General features: G+C 45.2%; 1 protein-coding gene across 6 annotated transcripts in view; it reads right to left on the bottom strand.

The window, feature by feature from the left end:
* Positions 1–17,876, bottom strand: part of EXOC7 (exocyst complex component 7) — a 60,918-nt gene extending 43,042 nt beyond the window's left edge. For 5 of the 6 annotated variants that reach the window (XM_069752066.1, XM_069752067.1, XM_069752065.1 and 2 more), the window contains exons 1-5: positions 17,618–17,772; positions 15,498–15,563; positions 8,413–8,597; positions 4,498–4,603; positions 1,412–1,634 (exon numbers count right to left, since the gene is read on the bottom strand). In XM_069752066.1, coding sequence (XP_069608167.1) covers positions 1,412–1,634; positions 4,498–4,603; positions 8,413–8,597; positions 15,498–15,563; positions 17,618–17,677 — 640 coding nt within the window. In that variant the 5' untranslated portion in view covers positions 17,678–17,772. Of the gene's footprint in view, positions 1–1,411; positions 1,635–4,497; positions 4,604–8,412; positions 8,598–15,497; positions 15,564–17,617 lie in introns of all 6 variants that reach the window. The other variant, XM_069752064.1, reaches the window with a different exon arrangement.
* Positions 17,877–24,641: the final 6,765 nt, after the last annotated feature.

The following is a 24,641-nucleotide window of genomic DNA, read 5'->3' on the forward strand; positions in this document are numbered from 1 at the left end:
GCAAGGCAATCTTATTGGATTGAAGTTCATTCTCTGTCCTCCGTAGTACACGCCTGCGCAAGGCAATCTTATTTGATTGAAGTTCATTCTCTGTCCTCCGTAGTACACGCCTGCGCAAGGCAATCTTATTCGATTGAAGTTCATTCTCTGTCCTCTGTAGTACACGCCTGCGCAAGGCAATCTTATTGGATTGAAGTTCATTCTCTGTCCTCCGTAGTACACGCCTGCGCAAGGCAATCTTATTTGATTGAAGTTCATTCTCTGTCCTCCGTAGTACACGCCTGCGCAAGGCAATCTTATTTGATTGAAGTTCATTCTCTGTCCTCCGTAGTACACGCCTGCGCAAGGCAATCTTGCCTTGCGCAGGCGTGTTCTGTCCTCTGTAGTACACGCCTGCGCAAGGCAATCTTGCCTTGCGCAGGCGTGTACTACGGAGGACAGAGAATGAACTTCAATCCAATATTGCGGCCAGCATGCAGCCAGCGGGTAAGGAAAGGGTGAATCAAACACCTAAAAACTCCGCCCATATGACCGAAAACCGGTCCCGCCAAATTCAGGTGACAGGTTCCCTTTAACTTCTCATGGTTCATTCATAAAAGGGATATCAGTAGTGGATAACACCTTAACCTTTCATGGTATCCCAGGGCCTTATGATAAAACTATACAGCCCCTAATTATAGATGTCATACAGTATGATGTCCAAACATTTCCATACAGATTCCGAAATAACAATGCTAAATTGTCCCAACATCACCAAACACTATAATATTTTATCATTGAACATTGCTAAGCAAAAGTAATATACAAGTATCAAGTAGCAGTAATGCTTAAGCACATACCACCAGTGTTAGCGCCTGTGATTTCCCCCTAAGGAGGAGTTTGTGATGCACCATCAAAGGTTAATCTAAAATATTAAAGGCAATCTGTCAGCAGGTTTTTGCTATTTAATCTGAGAGTAGCATAATATAGGGCAGGAGAGCCTGTGGACAGGGAAGTGACACTTATTAGGCTGTGTGTTATAGTTTCAATACAATCAATAAGTGTTTTATCATCAGGAGATTATCACTGCAGGACTACATCTCACATGCACAGCAGTAAGGCCAATCTGTGTAACCGCTCCCACACCACTGATTAGCAGCTTGCTGACAATGCACAGTTTACACAGGAAGCTGCCAGTCAGTGGTGTTGGTGGGGCTATACATAGAGCAGAACTCTCAAAACAACACCAAGCAGCCCAGTAAGTGATATATCCTTGGAATCAAGCTTCCATGCACTATATTATGCTGCTCTCAGGTTATATAGCAAAAACCAGTAGACAGATTCCCTTTAAAAAGGTATATGTACTATGCGATAAGACAGAAAATAAATTCAAGACAAGTCAGAGTTTACAATAGCCAGAACCATTTCTCACCTTGGTTCCTCCCGTAATCCACCAACCACTGAGAAATGCAAATAATATCCTGCAAGATTCCCTCTGGAAGGTGCTCCAGCACCCCTTCCTCCTGCCCCTCTATCTCTTCATCAGTACCAATCAGGTCCAAGATAAGGATGGGAGGAACGGGCTTACTGTGTCTCTGCAGGAGGTTCCTGAACTCGGCATCCAGGGATTCTTTACCTCTTTCAAATAGTGATTTCTACAAACAATAGCAAAATAATTATTCCACCTTGCCTTTCAGGGCATGCTTTCACGGTGTGAGATGAGAACTACTGTAGCCATCCACACCTGACTAGCTCAAAGGGCTTATCTCATCAGCGACAACCCCCAAAGAGGACCTGTCATCTCTCTTTGCAGGTCTATTGTATGAAATATCAAATCTCTCTACATTAGCTGTTATTAGAAGTCTACTGTGTGTGGACCGTTAGGGGTGTATCCCAAAACACGCTCTTTAATCATTTGGTGTCAGTGTCGAACTGTGAAGGGTCTCACCCTTGTAGACAAGAGGATTGACAACACCCAGATGTTCATTTAAAATACATTTCTAAGAGGAATAACAGAAGTACAACGTTCTAAGAAAACATGCTTCAGGATTATTTTATGGCCAATTCAATCAGACAGGTCCTCTTTAAAGTTGAAGACCATCTGCCTTAAAGGGGTTGTCCAACAGAGGGCAACGGCTTCTTAAAAGCACCAGGATGCAGCATAAACTAAACTTGATACTTAACTCAAGTTCCAATGTCAGCCAGTGTCTCCTAAAGATCATGTAACACAATGTCACCTGACTGCTGCAGCTAATCGGTAGGAGGCGATTGGCTACACGCTTCACGTTTGTTCAAGCGGATGAACACTTGAATGGAAATGTGTAGGCTCTAATACTGAGTCGTAGTCATCTCGTGACATTGTCATGAGACCGGCGTGGGAAACAGTGTTGATATCATAGGAAGAGCGCTGGAATGAGAATTAACCCCTTCATGACCATGGGATTTTTCATTTTCCAGTGTTCGTTTTTCACTCCCCTCCTTCCCAGAGCCATAACTTTTTTATTTTTCCGTCAATATGGTCATGTGAGGGCTTATTTTTTGCGGGACGAGTTGTACTTTTGAACGACATCATTGGTTTTAGCATGTCGTGTACTAGAAAACGGGAAAAAAATTCCAAGTGCGGTGAAATTGCAAAAAAAGTGCAATCCCACACTTGTTTTTTGTTTGGCTTTTTTGCTAGGTTCACTAAATGCTAAAACTGACCTGCCATTATGATTCTCCAGGTCATTACGAGTTCGTAGACACCAAACATGACTAGGTTATTTTTTAACTAAGTGGTGAAAAACAATTCCAAACTTTGCTAAAAAAAAATAAAAAAAAAAAAATTGCGCCATTTTCCGATACTCGTAGCGTCTCCATTTTTCGTGATCTGGGGTCGGGTGACGGCTTATTTATTGCGTGCCGAGATGACGTTTTTAATGATAGCATTTTGGTGCAGATACGTTCTTTTGATCACCCGTTATTGCATTTTAATGCAATGTCGCGGCGACCAAAAAAACGTAATTCTGGTGTTTCTAATTTTTTTCCCGCTACGCTGTTTAGCGATCAGGCTAATGCTTTTTTTTAATTGATAGATCGGGCGATTCTGAGCGCGGCGATACCAAATATGTGTAGATTTGATATTTTTTTTATTGATTTATTTTGATTGGGGCGAAAGGGGGGTGATTTAAACTTTTATATTTTTTTTATTTTTTTAACATTTTTTTTTTACTTTTGCCATGCTTCAATAGCCTCCATGGGAGGCTAGAAGCAGGCACAACGCGATCGGCTCTGCTACATAGCAGCGATCTGCTGATCGCTGCTATGTAGCAGAAATGGAGGTGTGCTGTGAGCGCCGACCACAGGGTGGCGCTCACAGCCACCGGTGATCAGTAACCATAGAGGTCTCTAGGACCTCTATGGTTACCATCCAGACGCATCGCCGACCCCCGATCATGTGATGGGGGTCGGCGATGACGTCATTTCCGGCCGCCCGGCCGGAAGCGGTAGTTAAATGCCGCTGTCTGCGTTTGACAGCGGCATTTAACTAGTTAATAGGTGCGGGCAGATCGCGATTCTGCCCGCGCCTATTACGGGCACATGTCAGCTGTTCAAAACAGCTGACATGTCCCGGCTTTGGTGCGGGCTCACCGCGGAGCCCTGCATCAAAGCAGGGGATCTGACCTTGGACGTACTATCCCGTCCAAGGTCAGATAGGGGTTAAAGAGGTCTTGTCACGTACTCAAAAAATTTAGTTAAATTGTTTGCAAAAATCTCAGCGCTCCTCTCATTCTGCCGCCCTTTTTAGTTTTGCGCTGCGTCACAACTGTAGAGCTATTCACAATTACTGCTTTCGGAGAGACGTATGTGAAATCTCTGTTTTATAGTCCAACTGGGTATTTCTCCAGAGTCTTTTCCGTGAAGTATGGGGGTGCTTTCAACCCTCCCTCCCAGGGGCTGCCAATCACAGCTCGGCAGTGCCTGAGACAGCTACATCAGCTGCTGAGCTGTGATTGAAGTCGTTTGGGAGAAAAGTGTGAAAGCGCATGATCCCAGCAAAAATGCTGAAGAATCACTTTGTTGGACTGCAAAGCACAGATTTCACATACTGTGTTTCAAAAGCAACAAATGTGAATATTACTGCAGTGGAATATGCTTTGCAGTCTAACTGTGCGTTTCTTCAGCATTTTATTGGGGGTCATGAGCTTTCACGCCTCCCTCCCTTCTTGAAGCTGCCTAGCTATGATCGACAGCGTCTGGAAGGAGAGGTGAAAGCAAAAACCACATAAAAGACTATGTAGACATTTCCAATTGGACTATAAAATCTGAGATTTCACATACTGTGCTCCAAAAACAATAAATGTGTATATCTCTGCAATGGAGCGGCGCAGCAATAAAAAAAAAATATATGGAAAAATCAGGGGATCTCAAGGATTTTTAGAAAGTATTCAATTTTTTTATTTTCGCAAAGTCCTATTTAAATTCAAAATAGGTTTTATAATCAGCAAATATACACCTATAGATATGCAAGCAACATACCACTCTGTTTAACTCAGGGCTGTCTGGATTGTTATCTTGAAAATACTCTACAGCCTTCTGAATTTTGGCAATACAGCTCAGGTATTCCTCCAGCCGTCCTGACGGTCTAGAAAAAGAAAATTAATATATGAAGTAAAGTTTATAAATTCATATGCACAAGGAAACGGCTCTCTTATATGAGTACAGAGAACTAGTGGTCTAACTAATCTTTACTGTAGCGCGGGAACACACAAGTGCTTTTATCAGTTTCAAATGGACTCTTGCATCAAAGACAGGCTTAAAAAATATATATATAAATGTCCAAATAGGGATGGAAGATACTTTTTAGACAATTTCTCCAAACCTGTACAGAATGACTGAAGAGAGGAAACGTGAAGAGGGGTCACTCATGAATGTTCTAATTGGTAGGATGGTAGGAAGAAGCAAGGATTATAGAGGAATTTCAGGATTCTAATTACTGAAGCTTATGTGGCTCAGTATCTGTACAGTATTGATCATTTTCATTTCCTCACTGATAGTTTAATTAGTGAAGATGTAAAAGGAAATTAATAGCAGGTACTAATTGCCATAGTTAATGTACTTTTCCTTTATTTTTTAGGTTAAGAAAATGTAAGAAAAATTATATGTGAGAAAGAGAGGTCAGACAATGGCATGGCTGTGACACTACTGTTCTTTGACCCAACACGTTATTCCTTATTCCAAGGTCTACGTGCATTCGGATGCAATCTTTGGTTGATTCATAGTTTTAGCTCAGGGTCGGACACACCGAATGTGGGCTGCACATGGGAGAAGGGAGCTCAGCACTCATTTGGTGTCTGTTTGGGCCTTTAATACCTCCCATATGGTATACCAGAAGCAGGGTACCACGCTTAGCTGATTATTAACATATTGTACCTTACTGTTAATTTTCTGTGCACCCTATTTCATTTAGGGAAAGGGAGAGAGCCTTTGTTGAGTGGGGGCGGCACTGCGCAGGATTAAGGGTGCCAACCTCCGCTGGTAGGTGGGGAGTACATTGTAACTTATTAGGGTGATCTCTCTTCCATCCATCATAATTTACAGACCATTATCGTATGGGGTGATAATACATTTTTGTTGTGTACTGTGTTATATTAACCCCTTAATGACCGCCAATACGTCTTTTAACTGACCTGAGATATAAGAGAATAGCCTCACCATACAGATGACAATCCAGCATCTGTCGGTTGTACACTATAGCTGACAACTTGCTGTACCAGCCACGATCAGTATTTGCACCATCTAAATCTGTTTAACCCCTTAGATGCTGCTGTCAATAGTGACTACATCATTATAAATGGTTAACAGAGTGTGGGGGCTTCTTCTTTGTCACAATTGGTGCCCTCAGATCATGATTTTGTTGTCCTGATGTTTGCCATGGCAATTCATGACCAAATAGCGGCTTTAGAGTCTGATTGCTGTAGTAATCTGTTCAGAAGTTAGCAACATTTAGGTGGTAAAAATACACATTTTCATTTCTGTCATACCACTTTGCATTAATTCCTGTAAAGCACCTGAAGGGTTAATAAACTACCTGACAGCAGTTTTCAATATGTTTAGGGGTGCTGTTTTTAAAATAGTATCACGTTTGTGGGTTTCCCAATATATGGGACCCCTAAAGTCACTTCAAACATGGATAAGTCCCTAAAAAAATAAATTTTGTAAATTTCTTTGAAAAAATGAAAAATTGCTGCTACATTTTTAAAGCTCCTAAAATGCTAACAAAATAAAATAACATTTTACAAATGGTGCTGATGTAAAGCATACATGTGGGAAATGTTATTTATTAATGGTTTGCTGTGGTATGACCATCTGGATTAAAGGGATAATCATTCAAATTTAGAAAATTGCTAATTATTTAAATTTTTTCTCAAATTTTTGATATTTTTTATAAATAAACACAAAAAATGTTGAACAAAATTTACCATTATCATAAAGTATAATGTGTCACGAAAAAACAATCTCAAAATCACTGGGATTTGTTGAAGCGTTGCAGAGTTATTACCACATAAAGTGACACTGGTCAGATTTCAAAAATTTGGCTCGGTCACTAAGGGGTTAAATTATTTATATTTACATTAAAATCTATGTTTTATATGACTATCTATAATTTGATATAGAACATGAGAAAAATAGGGATATAGTTTAATATAGTCAAAATTTGTAAATTTATTAGGAGTGTTATACAACATATAAATAGATAAAAGTACATAGACTACGATCAGGTAATGAATTGTGGACAGTATGTCCTGACTACAAATGATCTTATTTATTGGGGTACAAAGGTGCTTATGTGCCGTGAAGACAAACCCTTTCAGTTAAAAGAATAATATATAGTAAGAATACAAGTGTCACAGTGATTCTGGTAAACCACGTGCTACATAGAAGGTAGGACAGGGTTGTACGCTCGCATATGTGCTTACCCATAGCGTTGCTGAGTCAGGACCTGTGTCCACCACCGCCAGAAAATCTACATTTTATATGACTATCTATAATTTGAGTATTTGTCCCGATCCATTTTTGGATTAATGGTAGCTCTGGTTCCACTCGGTTGTAAAAGTAGCTTTTTTCCTTTCAACACTCAACACAGAATTTTTGGCGTAAGGGAAACATGTGAATGTTCTGGGTCATAAATTTTCTGCTTGCGAACAGGACCCTCAATACTATTGGTAATTTGTAGAATTATGTGTTACTCTGTAATGTCTGATATTGTCTGTACATGTCCCCTCTAATTTGTAAAGTGCAGAATATGCTGGCGAAATAGAAATAAAATAATTATTATTAGTGTGCATGTTAAAGCAGTTGTACCAAGTTTGAAGATATCCATAGCATAAGGGATAACTTCATGTTCACTATGGGACTGACCATTGGGAACCCCACCAATCCTGAGCAAGGGGGCCATAAAAATTCCTGTATGAATAAAACAGCGGTCAATCGTACACACCTCAGCTCCATTCATTTTTTACGGGGCCGCCACAGGTAGCCAAATGCAGACCAGGTTCTTGGGATTGGTGAGGATCACAGTGGTTGGACGATTGGGAAGTTATCTTCTATCCTATTTACAGAGCTTAATTTCCAAACTTGGCACAACCCTTTTAATACATTGATTGAACATTATGGAGGGTGGAGGCCAGACAAGTGCCCTGCACAGGAGACCTTTGATGTTGGTGTCAGTCTTGGTTCTGTTAGACTACATCCAGCCATATGTCATCCAGGACATGAAGCAGTGAATAGACTGCATGGATGACACCAGCTAAACCCCCAAGACTTGCTGTGCAAATTCGATGTAGATTTTAGAATAGAGAACAGCAAGAAAGCATTACCACTGCCATTGGCCAGATATATCAGTATAGAACACATCACCAGGGTTACTCTGGTTTTCAATGGAATTTGACTTTAAAGGGTGGTTTAAATGTGACCCGTCAAGAATCCTCTATTCTGTTTCAGTAAATACTAGTATTTCATTAAAAAAAAACAACAACATTATAATATGAATATCTTCGCACAACTCTGAATTAGGCCATTTCTATGAAAACCATACTGGAAATGGCCCAAAAGTTACTACTGGATGTTATGATTCCTTTTGTCAAGGTTCTGATAAAATATTGTCACAGTGTGAAGGGAAATGCCTCAATGACAAGGGTAGTGGTTACAGTCAGTTATCAATTTTATCATATTTCCAGGAAGATTAGCAGATGAACTGCAGAACAATGACTAAAACAGGCATAAATAATAACATTCCAATATGAATGTGAGCATTCCCCTAAAACCATAGGTAATTTCCTATTCTGACCCTTTTCTGTGAAGCACTTTAACATTTTTTAACAATATGACAGAAAAGAAAAAACTAATGACTCATAGTGGTAGAAACATCTAAGCCCCTAGTCCGTTTCTTACCCATCTCTGATGACTTTTTCGGTCTCGGTGGCCACATGGTAGTAACTAATCACATGATCTAGACAGGAAAGAGTACTGTCCACATTTTCCTGCAGCCGCTGCAGGGTCTCTGTTTGCTTGTGGACGGGAATGATAGAATTTTCCAACTTCATGAGTCGACTTTCAAAAGAAGAAAGAATGGACACCTGCACGGAAATAATAAGGTCAAAGCTAACAGTTTAAGTCATAGAAAGCTTTCGTATTTCAGAGGAAGCCTGGCTGTGCACTTTAGATAGCAGTCATACAATTGTTCATTTGACTAACAGCTATTGCTCCCAACCAGATCCCTCCTTGCCTGCATGTGTTGTCAATGGGCATAGGGGATCGTCTTTTCTCTGACATTCACTGTTGCCAAGATCGTAGTGTTAAACCAACATTAATCTAATGTGTACCATTAGCTAAAAATCACATATTAAAACGCATTAATTACATTGCGGCATCTTCACAAATGTGTCCATGGTCCTTGAGGCCCCAGATTTGAAATATTTTTGATGAATGTGTATTTTTAATACTTAATGACTTGCCTAAACTGAGACTCTGTTGTTGTATTTCTGTTTGTTTGCCATGTACCAACTTAGTAACCAAAAATCTCTACTATGTCATCTTCTCCAAGCTGCCAAAACAGTCTTCCGGCATTATTGAAGGAGTGATTTTCTGAGGTTTCCCAGGTCAGTGTATGGGGGAGCTGATAACCCAAACGCCAGAGGCAATCCATAAACATAGTATCATGTGGCTCTACTGGGAAGCTTTTCTGTCCTCCCCGTCATACAAGTATGACTCCTATAAAGAAGTCCCATCTGCAAACTACCTGATAACTCTCGCCTTCTGGTGGCATTGTCCATTTTCTTGGACTCACTAGTGTTTCTGCTCTTCACTGCCTTGTCTACTTTTTTCCCCTCTTTTACTTCTTATCTGCTATAATTTCCCTGTTTTCTTAGGTCTTCACACTCGAAACCCCATTTTTGAACACTTTTATACAGTCACCCTTGAAATTGTTCCAAAAAAAAAAAAAAAGTGTTTTTCCCCAGAAAATGATTACATTTACACATGTTTACTTCCTTTGTGTTTATTGGAATGACACACACACACAAAAACAGAGCACAAAAGACAAATTGTACATAATTTCACATAAACCCCCAAAAATGGGCCAGCAAAAATTGTTGGCACACAACTGTTTCAAGCATATGATCCTCTTTCAAACTCACCTGTGGCAAGTAACAGATGTGTGAAATATGAAAATCACAATCGGAAACCAGATAAAAAGGGGAGAAGTTGACTCAATTTTTTGCATTGTGTGTTTGTGTGCGCCACACTAAGCATGGAGAACAGAAAGAGGAGAAGAGAACTGTCTGAGGACTTGAGAACCAAAATTGTTGAAAAATATCAACAATCTTGAGCTTACAAGTCCATATCCAGAGATCTTTATTTTTGTTTGTCCATGGTATGCAACATAATCAAGAAGTTTACAACCTATAGCACTATAGCTGTGGACATGACCGGCAGAGAAAAACTGATGAAAGCTAGCAATGCATGATAGTCCAGATAGTGGATAAGGAACCCAAATCAAGTTCCATAAAATTCAGTTTCAGTGCGAACTATCCGTCAACATTTGAATGAAATGAAACACCATGACAAAACAAAGCTAGACTGCAGTCAAAATCCTACTGGGAAAGGGTCTTATAGACAGATGATACCAAGATAGAGATTTTTAGTAAAGCAAATAATTTTACTTTTTACTGAAAATGGAATGAGGCCAACAAAGAAAAGAACACAGTACATACAGTCAAATATGGTGGAGGTTCAAACATATTTTGCTGCCTCTGGCATGGGGGTGCCTTGACTGTGTCCAAGGCATCATGAAATCTGAAGATTAACAAAGGATTTTGGGTCTCAATGTAGTGCCCAGTGTCAGAAAGAAGGATTTTTGATATTCACCGTAAAATCTTTCTTGGAGCCTTCACTGCGGGACATAGGTAACTATGGGTGTATGCTGCTGCCGCTAGGAGGCTGACACTAGGCAACAAAAGAGTTAGCTCCTCCTCAGCATGGAACACCCTCAGACTGACACAAAGCTTGGCAGTTCGTGAAAATGCAGTAGAAAAAAAGCAACAATAAAAAAAGCTTCAGCCCTGCTCTATGTAGCAAATATGCTCACTTACTATGAGCGCCGACCACCAGGCAGTGCTCATAACGATCCAGCAATGACAACCACAGGGGTCTCCTGCTAACCCCGGGTTGTCATGCAAACCCATCGGCAAGCGACGGTAATGTGACACAGGCACCGATGGGAGGAGGTAAAGACGCGCTTTCGGCCTAACCATGTTATATGCCGCTGTCAGTGTTTGACAGCGCATTTAACATGTTAACAGCCGTGGGTGAATCGCGATTCCACCCGTGGCTGTTCCGGGCACATGACAGCTGATGAGATCAGCTGTTATGTGCCAGAAAAGGTGCGGGCTCCTCGCCGGAGCCTGCACCAAACAGGGGGAGTGATCGTCATTGGATGTTAAGGTGTTAAACTTTTACATTTTCTTAAAAACATTTTTTTTTTTTTTACTTTTGGCATGCTTCAATAGAGTCCATGGGAGACTAGAAGCTGCCATTACCTAATCAGCTCTGCTACATACTGGCGCTGATGAGTTCGCCTATATGTAGCTGAATTACTCACTTGCTATGAGCGCCGACCACTGGGCGGTGCTCACAGCAAGCCTGCAGTGACAACCATAGAGGTCTCCAGGATACTTCTGGTTGTCATGCCAACCCATCGGTGACCCGCGATTACGTGACAAGGGTCACCGGTGGGCGGATTTCCAGCACGATTGCCAGAACTGCATGTTAAATGCTGCTGTCAGCGTTTGACAGCGGCATTTAACTGGTTAATAGCCGCGGGTGGATAGCAATTCCACCCGCGGTTGCTCCGGGAACACATCACCTGTTTAAAACAGCTGACGTGCCGGGAAAGATGTGGGCTCACCGCCGGAGGCCGCATCAAAGGGAGGGAGTCCGACATTGGCATACTATTATGCCCGATGTCGGAAAGGGGTTAAGGTGAGTACCAAAAAAAAACTTCTTTCTCTATCACTTTATTGGTGGACAAAGGTAACCATGAGATGTCCTAAAGCTGTCCCAAGGGAGGGAACAGAATATTTTTCTCAAATCAGGTCAGGCGACTGCCGCTTGCAGCATCTTTCTACCTACGCCACCATCAACCAAGGCATAGGTATGTACCCTGTAGAATCTCGGCAGTGATGGCCTCCCCCTCTGGAAGGGAGTCCTCGCTCCTGCAGGGGGTGGTCTATCCTTAACTCGAACTTAAGACGACCCTCAGGAATGACAAACTAGTCATCCGAATGCCAGAAGGATGCTGTTCTTGACAGGTAGAGATGTAAGGCTCTGACTACATCTGGCTTGTGGAGAGACCTTTCAAGAGGATGGACAGGGGACAGGCAGAAGAAAGGATAATATACTCGTTGATCGGGGATGGGGAAACTACCTTGGGAAAGAATGAAGGAAAAGGTTGTAGGACCACCTTGCCCTGATAGAAGAGCTGCCAAGTCTAAAACCTGTCTGATGGAAGTGATTGCAACCAAGAAGGTAACCTTCGACAAGAGAAAGGAAGACGCGATGTCCTGAATGGGTTCAAATTGAGAGAACCTAAAAACTAGGTAAAGGTCCCACGGGTCTACAGGGAAACGATATTGAGGCACTAGATGGGCAAATCCCTGAAGGTCTTGACCTGGGGACAAGAGGGGAAATTCTGTTGAAACTGAATTGAGAGCGCAGAGACCTGACTCTTGAAAGTACTAAGAAACAAAAAGGCGTTTAGGACGCCAGGATTGATGGAAGGGAAAAAGACATAGGAGCTGTGTGGCTGTCTTCACACCAGCAAAAGACCTTCCAGGTCCGATGATAAATGCGTTAGGACTAGGGTTTCCCCACCCTGATCATGGTTTGTATGACCCTAGACGAGAAGCCTGCCTCCCTCAGGACCACGTCTTCAATGGCCATGTCATTAAATTGAGAGAACAAGAATTCTGGTATAAGAGGGGATCCTGAGATAGTAGATCTGGTTAGTCTGGGTGTTTCCAGGGTACATCTGAGAGTAGGTTGACTAACTCTACATACCAGGCTCTTCTAGGCCAGTCTGGAGCCACTAGAATGACTGGAACTCCTTCTGCCTTGATCTTCTTGAGGAGATTGGGGATCAGAGAGAAAGGTGGAAAAAAGTCCGGAAGTTGAAACTAAGGCGATGGAATGACAAGGACGTCATAATCGACTGCCACGGCATTGCGAGACCTGGCCACAAATCGAGGGACCTTGTGATTCAAACAAGTTGCCATCAGATCGATGTTGGGAGTGCCCCACCTATGTTCAAACACAGAGGGACCACTCTTCCAAAGAGAGGCCCTGATGGCTTAGGGAGTCAATAACCTAGTTGTTCACACCTGGAAAGTGCACCGATATTGCTGGCACGTGCCGCTCGACCCAAGCAATCATCCGTGAAACCTCTAACATGATGGACTTGCTGCATGTCCAGCCTTGATGGTTTACATATGCCACGGCCGTGGCACTGTTGGATTCAATGCAAACTGGTCAGCCTGCTAGAAGGTCCTGCAAATGAAGAAGAGAGGTAGATGAATCTGATTTCCAGAAGGTTGATGGGAAGAGAGATTTTCTGTGAATTCCAGAAACCCTGGACTCTGTGTGGAAGAAAGACTACCTAACATCCGAGGAGTCTACCGTCTGTTGTGACAACTTTCCAAGTTGCCAGTGGAGAGGGAGGAATGATCTACCGTGCCGAATGGAGAGGCTCCACCATGCCAATGACTGCCTCACTCGGAGGCAGAAGTATGGGGGGATCCAGGGAAGAGATCATTTTGTCCCAAGCTGACAGGAGGGCCAGTTGCAGGTGACGGGTATTGAACTGTGGGTAAAGGACGGCTTCCATTATGGCAGTCATGTTTCCTAGTACTCTCATACAGAGTCAAACAGAATGTGCGTATGGGCGTCTTAGTGCCGAGATCTTCTCCTCTAAAGAAGGTATGAGCGGTATCAAACAGCATGCCTAGAAAAACTAGATGCTGGGCCTTGATCAGAGAAAACTTCCTTCGCCGTGTTGACTACCCAGCCTAGATGGCTAAGAGTGTCCAGGGTGATCTGAAAACTTTTGCCACAGTTAACGTCAAGGTGGGGGAAGATTACTATCCCGTTAGTGAAGAATGGCCATGACCGACGCCATAACCTTCGTAAACACTCTGGTGGCAGAGGCCATTCCGAAGGGGAGAGTTGTGAACTTGTAGCGGTCTCCCAAGACCGTGAAGCGGAGAAACTCATTTTAGAGGGGTTGGCTATATTATAGTCTAAACACCTATAAATGGCCTGTTATACAATAGGGTACTTCCAATACACAGCAAATGCAAAAAAAAACATGGAAGCAAAAACCCAGCATCATATTAATAATCTTTATTAGAAATATATCAAAGAAAACAAAATCAAGATAAAAACCAGTGGGAGTGTTAGGCCGGGGTCACACTAGACCGTAATACGGACGAGTGCAAGGCGATAAAAAAATCGCATAGCACTCGTCCCAATGTTAATCAATGGGGCAGCTCCCATCATCCGATATTTTCTCGGCCGTATTCAGGATCCGAGTGAAATCGCAGCATGCTGCGATTGTCAGCGTTTCTCCGCCGAGAATCGCCAATGAAAGTCTATGGGGGTGAGAAAAAATAGCACAGCACACGGACCAGCAGTGTGACTTGCGAGAAATTCTCAGGCATTGGGCAGGTGACAGGAAAGGCTCAGCCATTATTTGCTCATTTTGCAAGTGTGTGAGAAAATCTCACCATACGGATGCCATACGGATGTCACACGGATCATTTAATGCGAGAAAATCGCATCCTCGCACTGCACACGGATCATTGTTTTGGTAACATTTGTGCGATTCTCGTCCGTCAAAAACGGACCGTTTTTTTATACGTTGTGTGTGTCCCCGGCCTTACACAAAGAACCCCACTAACCCAAGTGTCAAACCCCACAAACCCCAACGCGCATTTCCAGGAAGAATCTAAAGAATCTATTTCTTTTCTATCTCCTGTCTGCAACACCTCAGTGCTTTGCAACTTTGATTACCATTATGTGAATTGGGACATTCCGTTTTTGATGTCTGATCTTGAGTTGTAACAAAAGAAAGTCAAAACCGCACCCTTTTCTTTATAGATTGAAGGTCTCAGCAGACACAAGGGCGAACGTCCAAAACCAGGGAGCCCATCCCGGACAGTACCAAGACCACAAAGAACAAAAAGACAGCTCCACAATGGATGGTGAAAAAATAAGAGCTTACATTTATTCTGCCTCCTGTAGAGACGTTTCGGCTTGATAAAGGTCTATTGACCGAATCGTCACTACAGGAGGCAGAATAAATGTAAGTTCTTATTTTTTCACCATCCTTTGTGGCGCTGTCTTTTTGTTCCTTGTGGTCTTGATCTTGAGTTGTGTCTCATCTAGGATTTATCCCTCATTGTGCCACGTTTTGGCATTAATATATATAGTAGGTGTTTGCAGATTGTGAATTATCTATGTTACTGCTCTGGAGTTGTACATTTACTTTGTGATTTTGTTTGCTCTTGGGCTAGTGGGTTTTCTCTCCTCACACTCCCACTGGTTTTTCTCTTGATTTTATTTTCTCTGATATATTTCTAAGGCCAAGTTCACACGTTCAGTATTTGGTCAGTATTACACATCAGTATTTGTCAGCCAAAACCAGGAGTGGAACAATCAGAGGAAATGTATAATAGAAACACGTCACCACTTCTGCATTTATCATCCTTTCCTGGTTTTGGCTTACATATACTGAGGTAAAAAACTCACCAAATACTCAACGTGTGAACGTGGCCTTATAAATATTATTATTTATTCGGGTTTTTTGCGTCCATTGATTTTGGATTTATTGTATATGTGTGTAGACGTCTTGTTTCACCCCTAACAGATTTTGTTGGGGAAAATAATAAAGGTCAACATGCCCAACCCTCTCTTTTAGCACTCACCATGTTGTTGGTCAGCTGATCACTCTTCTCCAGACTCTCTTTGATGAATGTCAGCATTTCCTCTTCCTGTAAAATGGAAGTCAGTGTTAGTGATCCGGATGTTCTTCTGACGTTCTCCTCTTCTCGTACCTTTGTTACAGGCCATTCTCATGTCCCAAGCAGATGGAAACCTCACATCACAGGGGAATGAACCATCCTACACTATTAGGGCCACTGACCCCTCTGTCCTGAATGGTTCCGTATGGTCCATGCTCCGGTATCATAAGAAATGTCACCAGTATGACACATGTAATGACTTAGGCTATGTGCACACGTTCAGGAATTCATGCAGAAAATTCCTGTGAAAATCCGGACATTTCTGGCAGATTTCCGCAGGAAATCCGCATGCGTTTTTTTGCGCGTTTTTTGCGCGGTTTTGACGTGGTTTTTGCGCGTCTTTTTCCGGACATTTCCCAATGCATTAGACAGTGGGAAAACCGTGAAAAAAATGCAAAATTAATGAGCAGGGTCATTATTTTTCCGCAATGCGTTTTTCATGCGGAAAAACGGACATCATGTGCACAGAAATTGCGGATTTCATAAAAAATGATGGGATGCTTAATGTATGCAGATTATTTGCAGTTTTATAGCGTTTTTATAGCGCAAAAACGTTAGAAAACGTCAAAAAATCTTCAACGTGTGCACATAGCCTTACAGTGGACCTGTCACGGCTCCCAACAGGAATGTTTAGTAAGAACTTGCAGCCCCATAAAATAATTCAACACTCTGAAGTTTATTAGTCCTGGGAATGTTAGTTGACAATTGGGCATTGCCAGTCTCTCCTTGTCAATGGGGTGTGTCCTAATAACGTCCTAAATGTGGAAAACGCCTTTAACACCCAGTTGTCAACAAACAATTCCAGGAGGCATAACAGATTAATGACATGCTAAGGGAAGAACAGAGGCACAGCATTAGGCTGTATGAGAACAGAGATTAGGGCACATGGATGGGTGCAGGGACGGCGTCAGCACCCGGCATACCCGGGCAAATGCCGGAGCCCTGGCGAGACAGGGGGGCTCATTCAGGGCCGGCGTTAGGGGCAGGCAGCTGCCTAGGGCCCCCGCTCCCCCAGGGGCCCTCGGCTAGCGGCACATCATGCAGCCACTATGGGGCCTCTGTGAGGCAGGGGGGCCCGCCTGTCGCCAGCGCCAACTCTCCCGCCGCATTGAACTATACCGGCGTCTGCCGGTAAAGTTCAAAGCAAATGATGGAGGAGAGAGCGTCACCTGACACTCCCTCTCCCATCATTCCCCACTCTGCCTCTTACACTGCGGGTGCGCGATGACGTCATCGCGCACTCGCTGTGTGTCAGGCAGTGCAGCGGCAGCCGCCGAGACCGGAGCAGGGAGCAGCGCAGGCACGTTGAGAGGTGAGGAGTGTTTATTTTTTGTAACTATAACAGTGAGTACTGGACTATGGGGCCATTCTTGGGGGATGGGGGCTGTGCTGTATACTACATGTCTGTGCTATATACTACATGGCTGTGTTATATACTACGTGGGCTGTGCATTATACTATATGGGCTGTTATATGCTACGTGGGCTGTGCACTATACGCTATGGCTGTTCTATATACTACGTGGGCTGTTATATGCTACGTGGGCTGTGCTATATACTACATGGCTGTTCTATATACTACGTGGGCCGTGATATATACTACGTGGGCTGTTATATGCTATGTCGGCTGTGCTGTATACTACATGGCTGTTCTATATACTACTTGGGCTGTTCTATATACTATATGGGCTGTTATATGCTACATAGGCTGTGCTACATACTACGTGGCTGTGTTATATGCTATGTGGGCTGTATTATATACTACATGGCTGTGTTATATACGATCATAAATCGTGGTATGTGTTAAAGGGGGAGGGGGAGGGGGGCCACTGAGACTCTTTCGCCCGGGGCCCTCAAAAACCTGGAGCCGGCCCTGGATGGGTGTCATAGAACCGGACAATGCAAGGAAACGGGGCCCTAATGTGACGGGCACAGGCAGCAGTGGCCGCACATGCGCAGTGCTGTTATGGACGTTTATAGTAGTGACAGCAGTAGTACACCCCGCCATGCACCACAGCACGTCACCTGCTTCAGCTTCTCCTCTATATCCCTCTTCCGGGAAGACGCATCCTCTGTAGGAATCATTGTGTCAGAATAACGGCCGAAAATGAGACAGAAGCCCGAGCTCCTCCGCCCTTCCTGCCGCTCGCCTCACAGGAATGACAGACAAGGACCTGGGTGACATCACCATCACATGAGCGTGACGTTCGTGTCATGTGACCGAGATGCGGCACTCAAGGCGCGGGTGGTTTAAATGCTGGGATTGAGGTGAGACAGATGTGGCGTTGCCTGCCCTGGATGCGGCGTGACGTATAGCCAGTTATGTATGTGCTGTACGGGAGGGGGCGCTGTGCAACAAGTGTGATGGAGGCAGTGAACGTACTTCGGGTCCTCTGCAGCACATGTATGCACTGTGCTGCAGGTGGCGCTGCGGAGCAGGGTGTAAGGTGCACTGTGCTGCAGGTGGCGCTGCGGAGCAGGGTGTAAGGTGCACTGTGCTGCAGGTGGCGCTGCGGAGCAGGGTGTAAGGTGCACTGTGCTGCAGGTGGCGCTGCGGAGCAGGGTGTAAGGTGCACTGTGCTGCAGGTGGCGCTGCGGAGTAGGGTGTAAGGTGCACTGTGCTGCAGGTGGCGCTGCGGAGCAGGGTGTAAGGTGCACTGTGCTGCAGGTGGCGCTGCGGAGCAGGGTGTAAGGTGCACTGTGCTGCAGGTGGCGCTGCGGAGTAGGGTGTAAGGTGCACTGTGCTGCAGGTGGCGCTGCGGAGTAGGGTGTAAGGTGCACTGTGCTGCAGGTGGCGCTGCAGAGCAGGGTGTAAGGTGCACTGTGCTGCAGGTGGCGCTGCAGAGCATAGCGTAAGGTGCACTGTGCTGCAGGTGGCGCTGCAGAGCAGGGTGTAAGGTGCACTCTGCTGCAGGTGGCTCTGCGGAGCAGGGTGTAATGTTCACTGTGCTGCAGGTGGCGCTGCGGAGTAGGGTGTAAGGTGCACTGTGCTGCAGGTGGCGCTGCGGAGTAGGGTGTAAGGTGCACTGTGCTGCAGGTGGCGCTGCGGAGTAGGGTGTAAGGTGCACTGTGCTGCAGGTGGCGCTGCGGAGTAGGGTGTAAGGTGCATTGTGCTGCAGGTGGCGCTGCGGAGTAGGGTGTAAGGTGCACTATGCTGCAGGTGGCGCTGCGGAGTAGGGTGTAAGGTGCACTGTGCTGCAGGTGGCTCTGCAGAGCAGGGTGTAATGTTCACTGTGCTGCAGGTGGCGCTGCAGAGCAGGGTGTAAGGTGCACTGTGCTGCAGGTGGCGCTGCGGAGTAGGGTGTAAGGTGCACTGTGCTGCAGGTGGCGCTGCGGAGTAGGGTGTAAGGTGCACTGTGCTGCAGGTGGCGCTGCGGAGTAGGGTGTAAGGTGCATTGTGCTGCAGGTGGCGCTGCGGAGTAGGGTGTAAGGTGCACTGTGCTGCAGGTGGCGCTGCAGAGTAGGGTGTAAGGTGCATTGTGCTGCAGGTGGCGCTGCGGAGTAGGGTGTAAGGTGCACTGTGCTGCAGGTGGCTCTGCAGAGCAGGGTGTAATGTTCACTGTGCTGCAGGTGGCGCTGCAGAGCAGGGTGTAAGGTGCACTCTGCTGCAGGTGGCTCTGCGGAGCAGGGTGTAATGTTCACTGTGGTGCAGCGGAGCAGGGTGTAATGTTCACTGTGGTGCAGCGGAGCAGGGTGTAAGGTGCACTCTGCTGCAGGTGGCGCTGCGGAGCAGGGTGTAATGTTCACTGTGGTGCAGCAGAGCAGGGTGTAATGTTCATTGTGGTGCAGCGGAGCAGGGTGTAAGGTGCACTCTGCTGCAGGTGGCGCTGCGGAGCAGGGTGTAATGTTCACTGTGGTGCAGCAGAGCAGGGTGTAATGTTCACTGTGGTGCAGCGGAGCAGGGTGTAATGTTCACTGTGGTGCAGCGGAGCAGGGTGTAAGGTGCACTCTGCTGCAGGTGGCGCTGCGGAGCAAGGTGTAAGGTGCACTCTGCTGCAGGTGGCACTGCGGAGCAGGGTGTAAGGTGCATTGTGCTGCAGGTGGCTCTGCGGAGCAGGCTGTAATGTTCACTGTGCTGCAGGTGGTGCAGCAGAGCAGGGTGTAAGGTGCACTCTGCTGCAGGTGGCGCTGCGGAGCATGGTGTAACATGCACTCTGCTGCAGGTGGCTCTGCAGAGCAGGGTGTAAGATGCACTGTGCTGCAGGTGGCGCTGCGGAGCAGGGTGTAAGGTGCACTGTGCTGCAGGTGGCGCTGCGGAGCAGGGTGTAAGGTGCACTCTGCTGCAGGTGGCGCTGCGGAGCAGGGTGTAAGGTGCACTGTGCTGCAGGTGGCTCTGCGGAGCAGGGTGTAATGTTCACTGTGCTGCAGGTGGCGCTGCGGAGCAGGGTGTAACATGCACTCTGCTGCAGGTGGCGCTGCGGAGCAGGGTGTAAGGTGCACTGTGCTGCAGGTTGCGCTGCGGAGCAGGGTGTAACGTGCACTGTGCTGCAGGTGGCGCTGCGGAGCAGGGTGTAACGTGCATTGTGCTGCAGATGGCGCTGCGGAGCAGGGTGTAACGTGCATTGTGCTGCAGATGGCGCTGCGGAGCAGGGTGTAAGGTGCACTGTGCTGCAGGTGGCGCTGCGGAGTAGGGTGTAAGGTGCACTGTGCTGCAGGTGGCGCTGCAGAGCAGGGTGTAAGGTGCACAGTGCTGCAGGTGGCGCAGCGGATCAGGGTGTAAGGTGCACTGTACTGCAGGTGGCGCTCTGGAGCAGGGTGTAAGGTGCACTGTGCTGCAGGTGGCGCAGCAGAGCAGGGTGTAAGGTGCACTGTGCTGCAGGTGGCGCTGCGGAGCTCGGTGTAAGGTGCACTGTGCTGCAGGTGGCGCTGTGCACTGTGCTGCAGGTGTGGCTGTGTAGCAGGGTGTAACGTGCACTGTGCTGCAGGTGGCTCTACGGAGTCTCTTCTGCTTGTTGCCTGTCCTTAGCAGTGGTTTCCTAGCAGCTATTTTACCATGAAGGCCTGCTGCACAAAGTCTCCTCTTAACAGTTGTTGTAGAGATGTGTCTGCTGCTAGAACTCTGTGTGGCATTGACCTGGTCTCTAATCTGAGCTGCTGTTAACCTGCGATTTCTGAGGCTGGTGACTCGGATAAACTTATCCTCAGAAGCAGAGGTGACTCTTGGTCTTCCTTTCCTGTGGCCGTCCTCATGTGAGCCAGTTTCTTTGTAGCGCTTGATGGTTTTTGCCACTGCACTTGGGGACACTTTCAAAGTTTTCCCGATTTTTCGGACTGACTGACCTTCATTTCTTAAAGTAATGATGGCCACTCATTTTTCTTAGCTGCTTTTTTCTTGCCATAATACAAATTCCAAGTAAAGAAAAACGAGTGGCCATCATTACTTTAAGAAATGAAGGTCAGTCAGTCTGAAAAATTGGGAAAAGTTTGAAAGTGTCCCCAAGTGCAGTGGCAAAAACCATCAAGCACTACTAAGAAACTGGCTCACATGAGGACCGCCCCAGGAAAGGAAGACCGAGTCACCTCTGCTTCTGAGGATAAGTTTATCCGAGTCACCAGCCTCAGAAATCACAGGTTAACAGCAGCTCAGTATCTCTTGTGATCTGTATTCCCACATCTCTTTCTGTGATGTCTATGCCCCCAGCATCTACTGTGATGTATGTGAGTCGCCCGCCAGGGCCATGGGGTACTCGGTACCGGGTCCGGTACTTAAAGGGGAATGTCACGGTGGTGGAAACCCGGTCCGTGGCCCTGGGTGCCCAAGTAAAAGGGAATGTCTTTAAAGGGGTTTGAAATAAAGTATGTGTTTGTGATGCCACCTGTGGTATTCGGTTAGTAGGGACCAATGCTGCTTAAAGGGGTCCTCTGGGGTGATGTTATGGCAGCTAAGATGGTATAACTTCCCACAGGTGAAGTATATCCCCAGGGTTCCCGGCGTGTAGATGAGGATGGTGAACGGTGCAGTAAAGAATGGAGGACACAGGTTTGCAGTCTCTTTACCTGGTTTACTAGAGACTTCAGATATCCACAGTCCAGGGCACCAGATCACAGGTACAGGCAGGGTCCGGCCGGATTAGAAGCAAGTTCAGAGTCCCCTGTACCAGGTGGAGATGAAAGCCTTCCTACCAGCGCTTTGGTGTAGTCCCTTGTTGCCTGTGGTTTCTATCAAGGTCCTTATAGTTCTCTCTGTCCTCCGTAAACACTAACGTGTATGACAGGTGTCTCGAGCCTTTTTACAGGGTCTCTATCATGACTCGGGCTCTATGCACCACTGTGTCTCCTGGGTATTAGGACGGACAGGTGAAGTGTAGTCCAGCTGTCCTGCCGGTTTCTGCTGTAAGTCTTGGGGTCCCTCACAACCTCGGTCTTCCGGCTACCGATGTCTGCGCTCTGCCAGGGAGGGAGCCCAGTTGCAGTTGTCCTCCCCTGTTATCACTCTCCTGTGCTTCACTCTCATGCACGCTCACTACATGCTGTTCTTCCTTCTGTATTCTCTCAATCCTGGAGCTACAAGGCGTACTATCCTGACCTGGTCTTTGACCACGCCAAATGGGTTTTTCTTCAGGTCTATGTAAAACAAATCAACTTTTTAGTGCAAAACGATGATGAACAGTATCTTTAACGGTTCATTGTAAAACCAGTAGAAAGCACCTGAATAGGTGGCAACTATATACAGAGAAAGTTTGTGGACCAGTCATTGTCTATGGCCTCAGTGTCTTTAAACAAATGAACTTTTAAGGGAAACCTGGTCAGGTTAAACTAAACCTTTAAATGGTTAACTTATTCACAGTCATATTCTTCTTCTTTCTTATCACCAGTTAGGAGAGACCTACATTGCTTCAAACAAATAGCAAAAAGTGTCTTTGTGCTAATAAAGTACCTTGTGTCACATATAACAAAGAGATAAAAAAAAAGTTGAACTCCCACAGTGTTGGGTATTATCTTCTCTGAGGTGCAGAGTGCTGCCACATCCTTGAGGAAAATGGAGAGATTTAGTATTTTGTGAGCATACTGGAGATAACCACTTGGTGGTGCAGTAGAGCTTCAGAATGCTCATCCAATTAATAATTTGGGAACTGATCAGTTTTCTGTTTATTTTTTTATAAATACTAATACCAATGTTTTTATGATTATCAGTTTTAATGTCCGCATGTGGAATTTTAGGAAAGCTTAAACGGGTATTCTCAAGTTTGAAATGTATCCCCTATCCATGGCATAGGTGATACCTTTCCGATTAATGGGGTTCCAACTGCTGGGGCCCCCAGTGATTCTGAGACCTGGGGCTCTGTGGGGCCCTATATGGATGGAGCAGTGGTTGATCATGTACACTACTGCTCTATTCACTCTTAATGAGAGCGCCGGAGGTAGCTGAGCACTGCGCTTGTCTGATCTTCCTCACTCCCACAAACCCATTAGAATGAATGGAGCAGCAATGTGCATGATCGAGCTCCACACCATTCACAGGTGGTGTCTCTTGGGATCGCTAGACCCTAGCTAACCCCTAGGGCTGAGTACTAAATTTTGGAACAATGTAGCAAAAATCAAACACGGCTAAGATTTTAGTAAAAAACTATGTGTGCTTAAGTCTTTATTCAGATGGCTGTGGTTTTTCTCTTACGTAAAAACACGGATCGCTTTCTATGAATGTTTTGGATCAGAGTTTGATCAGTGTTTGATCACCTTCAGTTTTTATCATCAGTGTTTCATCTGTGAATCTCATTCATGAAAAAATAAATAAATTGCATGGATATGCCTATTCATTACAATATTAATCACCAACAGCACACGGCAGATTGATGCCATCTATGCGCTCCCTGCAATATTCATGGACCCATAGACTTGTGTGAGTAATTTTGATTTATGACTTGAATGAAAAACAGACATTTCCCGTGATTATTCTGCGGGCACATGGTCTGCAAAAAACATGGGTGTATGAACAGCTTAACAGATCATAATGGGTAAGTGTTCTGTAGAGCCCATAGGTGTTTAACGGACATCTAATTGAGGCCTAATGATGTGGAAACATTTGCAGCATTGTAAACTGCAATAAAATTCTAATTACAATCATAATAACCTGTACAAGCTTAAAAATACTAATGCCAAGTCCCTTATCTTTACAGACTGCTTGTGATGTTTCTAACAGTGGGCAACATGGGCACATAAATGTTGCCTACATTAGGAAAGCCCAGTTCCTCATTCAGGACCTTCTTCAGTTAACCATGGCAGAGAGCCTGTAGCCACCACTAGCTGGTGCTCCTTACATACTAATACAATGCTGTAAATCAATATGCAGTGAGCTCTCCCTTAGTGGTTGCAGGCTTTCATCACTTTGCTCAGGGGCACACAACCATTTCTGGTCTGAGGACCACATTCTTAGATTCTACCACTAACATCAGTCGGAAAAAGTTTTTAACTTCTATTCCCATCCCAGCATATTAATAAAGTAAACCATAAATGTCCGATAGGTGGAACAACCAATGTACAAAAAAATGGAGTCCAAGGCTTTCCTGTTTGACACATCAAAGAGGAGGAGATGAGATTGTCAAGCATAAGCACAGCTAAATCCATTGCAGTTTATCGGAGATCGAAGAAGAGAATTTCACAAGTCAAGTGAACTACAAATGAGGAAGCCACAAACACGAGTGGCCATCTTGTCTTCTCTCTTTGAAGTGCTGAACCCGTGGATGTGGCATGAATGTGTCACATGGGAATCCCCCATTAAAGGAGCACACTGTGCAAACCCGAGGTACAGTTAAGCCTAATTCTGGGACTATTGGTGCAATCAAAGTTTTTGCCCCTATCTCCACACATTGCAAATTACATTTGTTAGCAAAATTTCAACTTTTTGCTGTTTTCTATAAACCAAAGAAAAACCGTTTTAAGCAGCTCAACACAAATAAAATAGCAAGTGGTTTCTCCAAATTCAACACAAAATACCACTTTTAACAGCTTTCTCCGGTAGTTTTTGTTTTTGTTGATGACCTATCCTAGGAATGGGTCATCAATATTAGATCTGTGGAGGTCTGACGCCTGGCACCCCCACTGATTAGTC

The sequence above is a fragment of the Ranitomeya imitator genome, chromosome 2, assembly GCF_032444005.1.
Source record: "Ranitomeya imitator isolate aRanImi1 chromosome 2, aRanImi1.pri, whole genome shotgun sequence".
Classification (NCBI taxonomy): domain Eukaryota; kingdom Metazoa; phylum Chordata; class Amphibia; order Anura; family Dendrobatidae; genus Ranitomeya; species Ranitomeya imitator.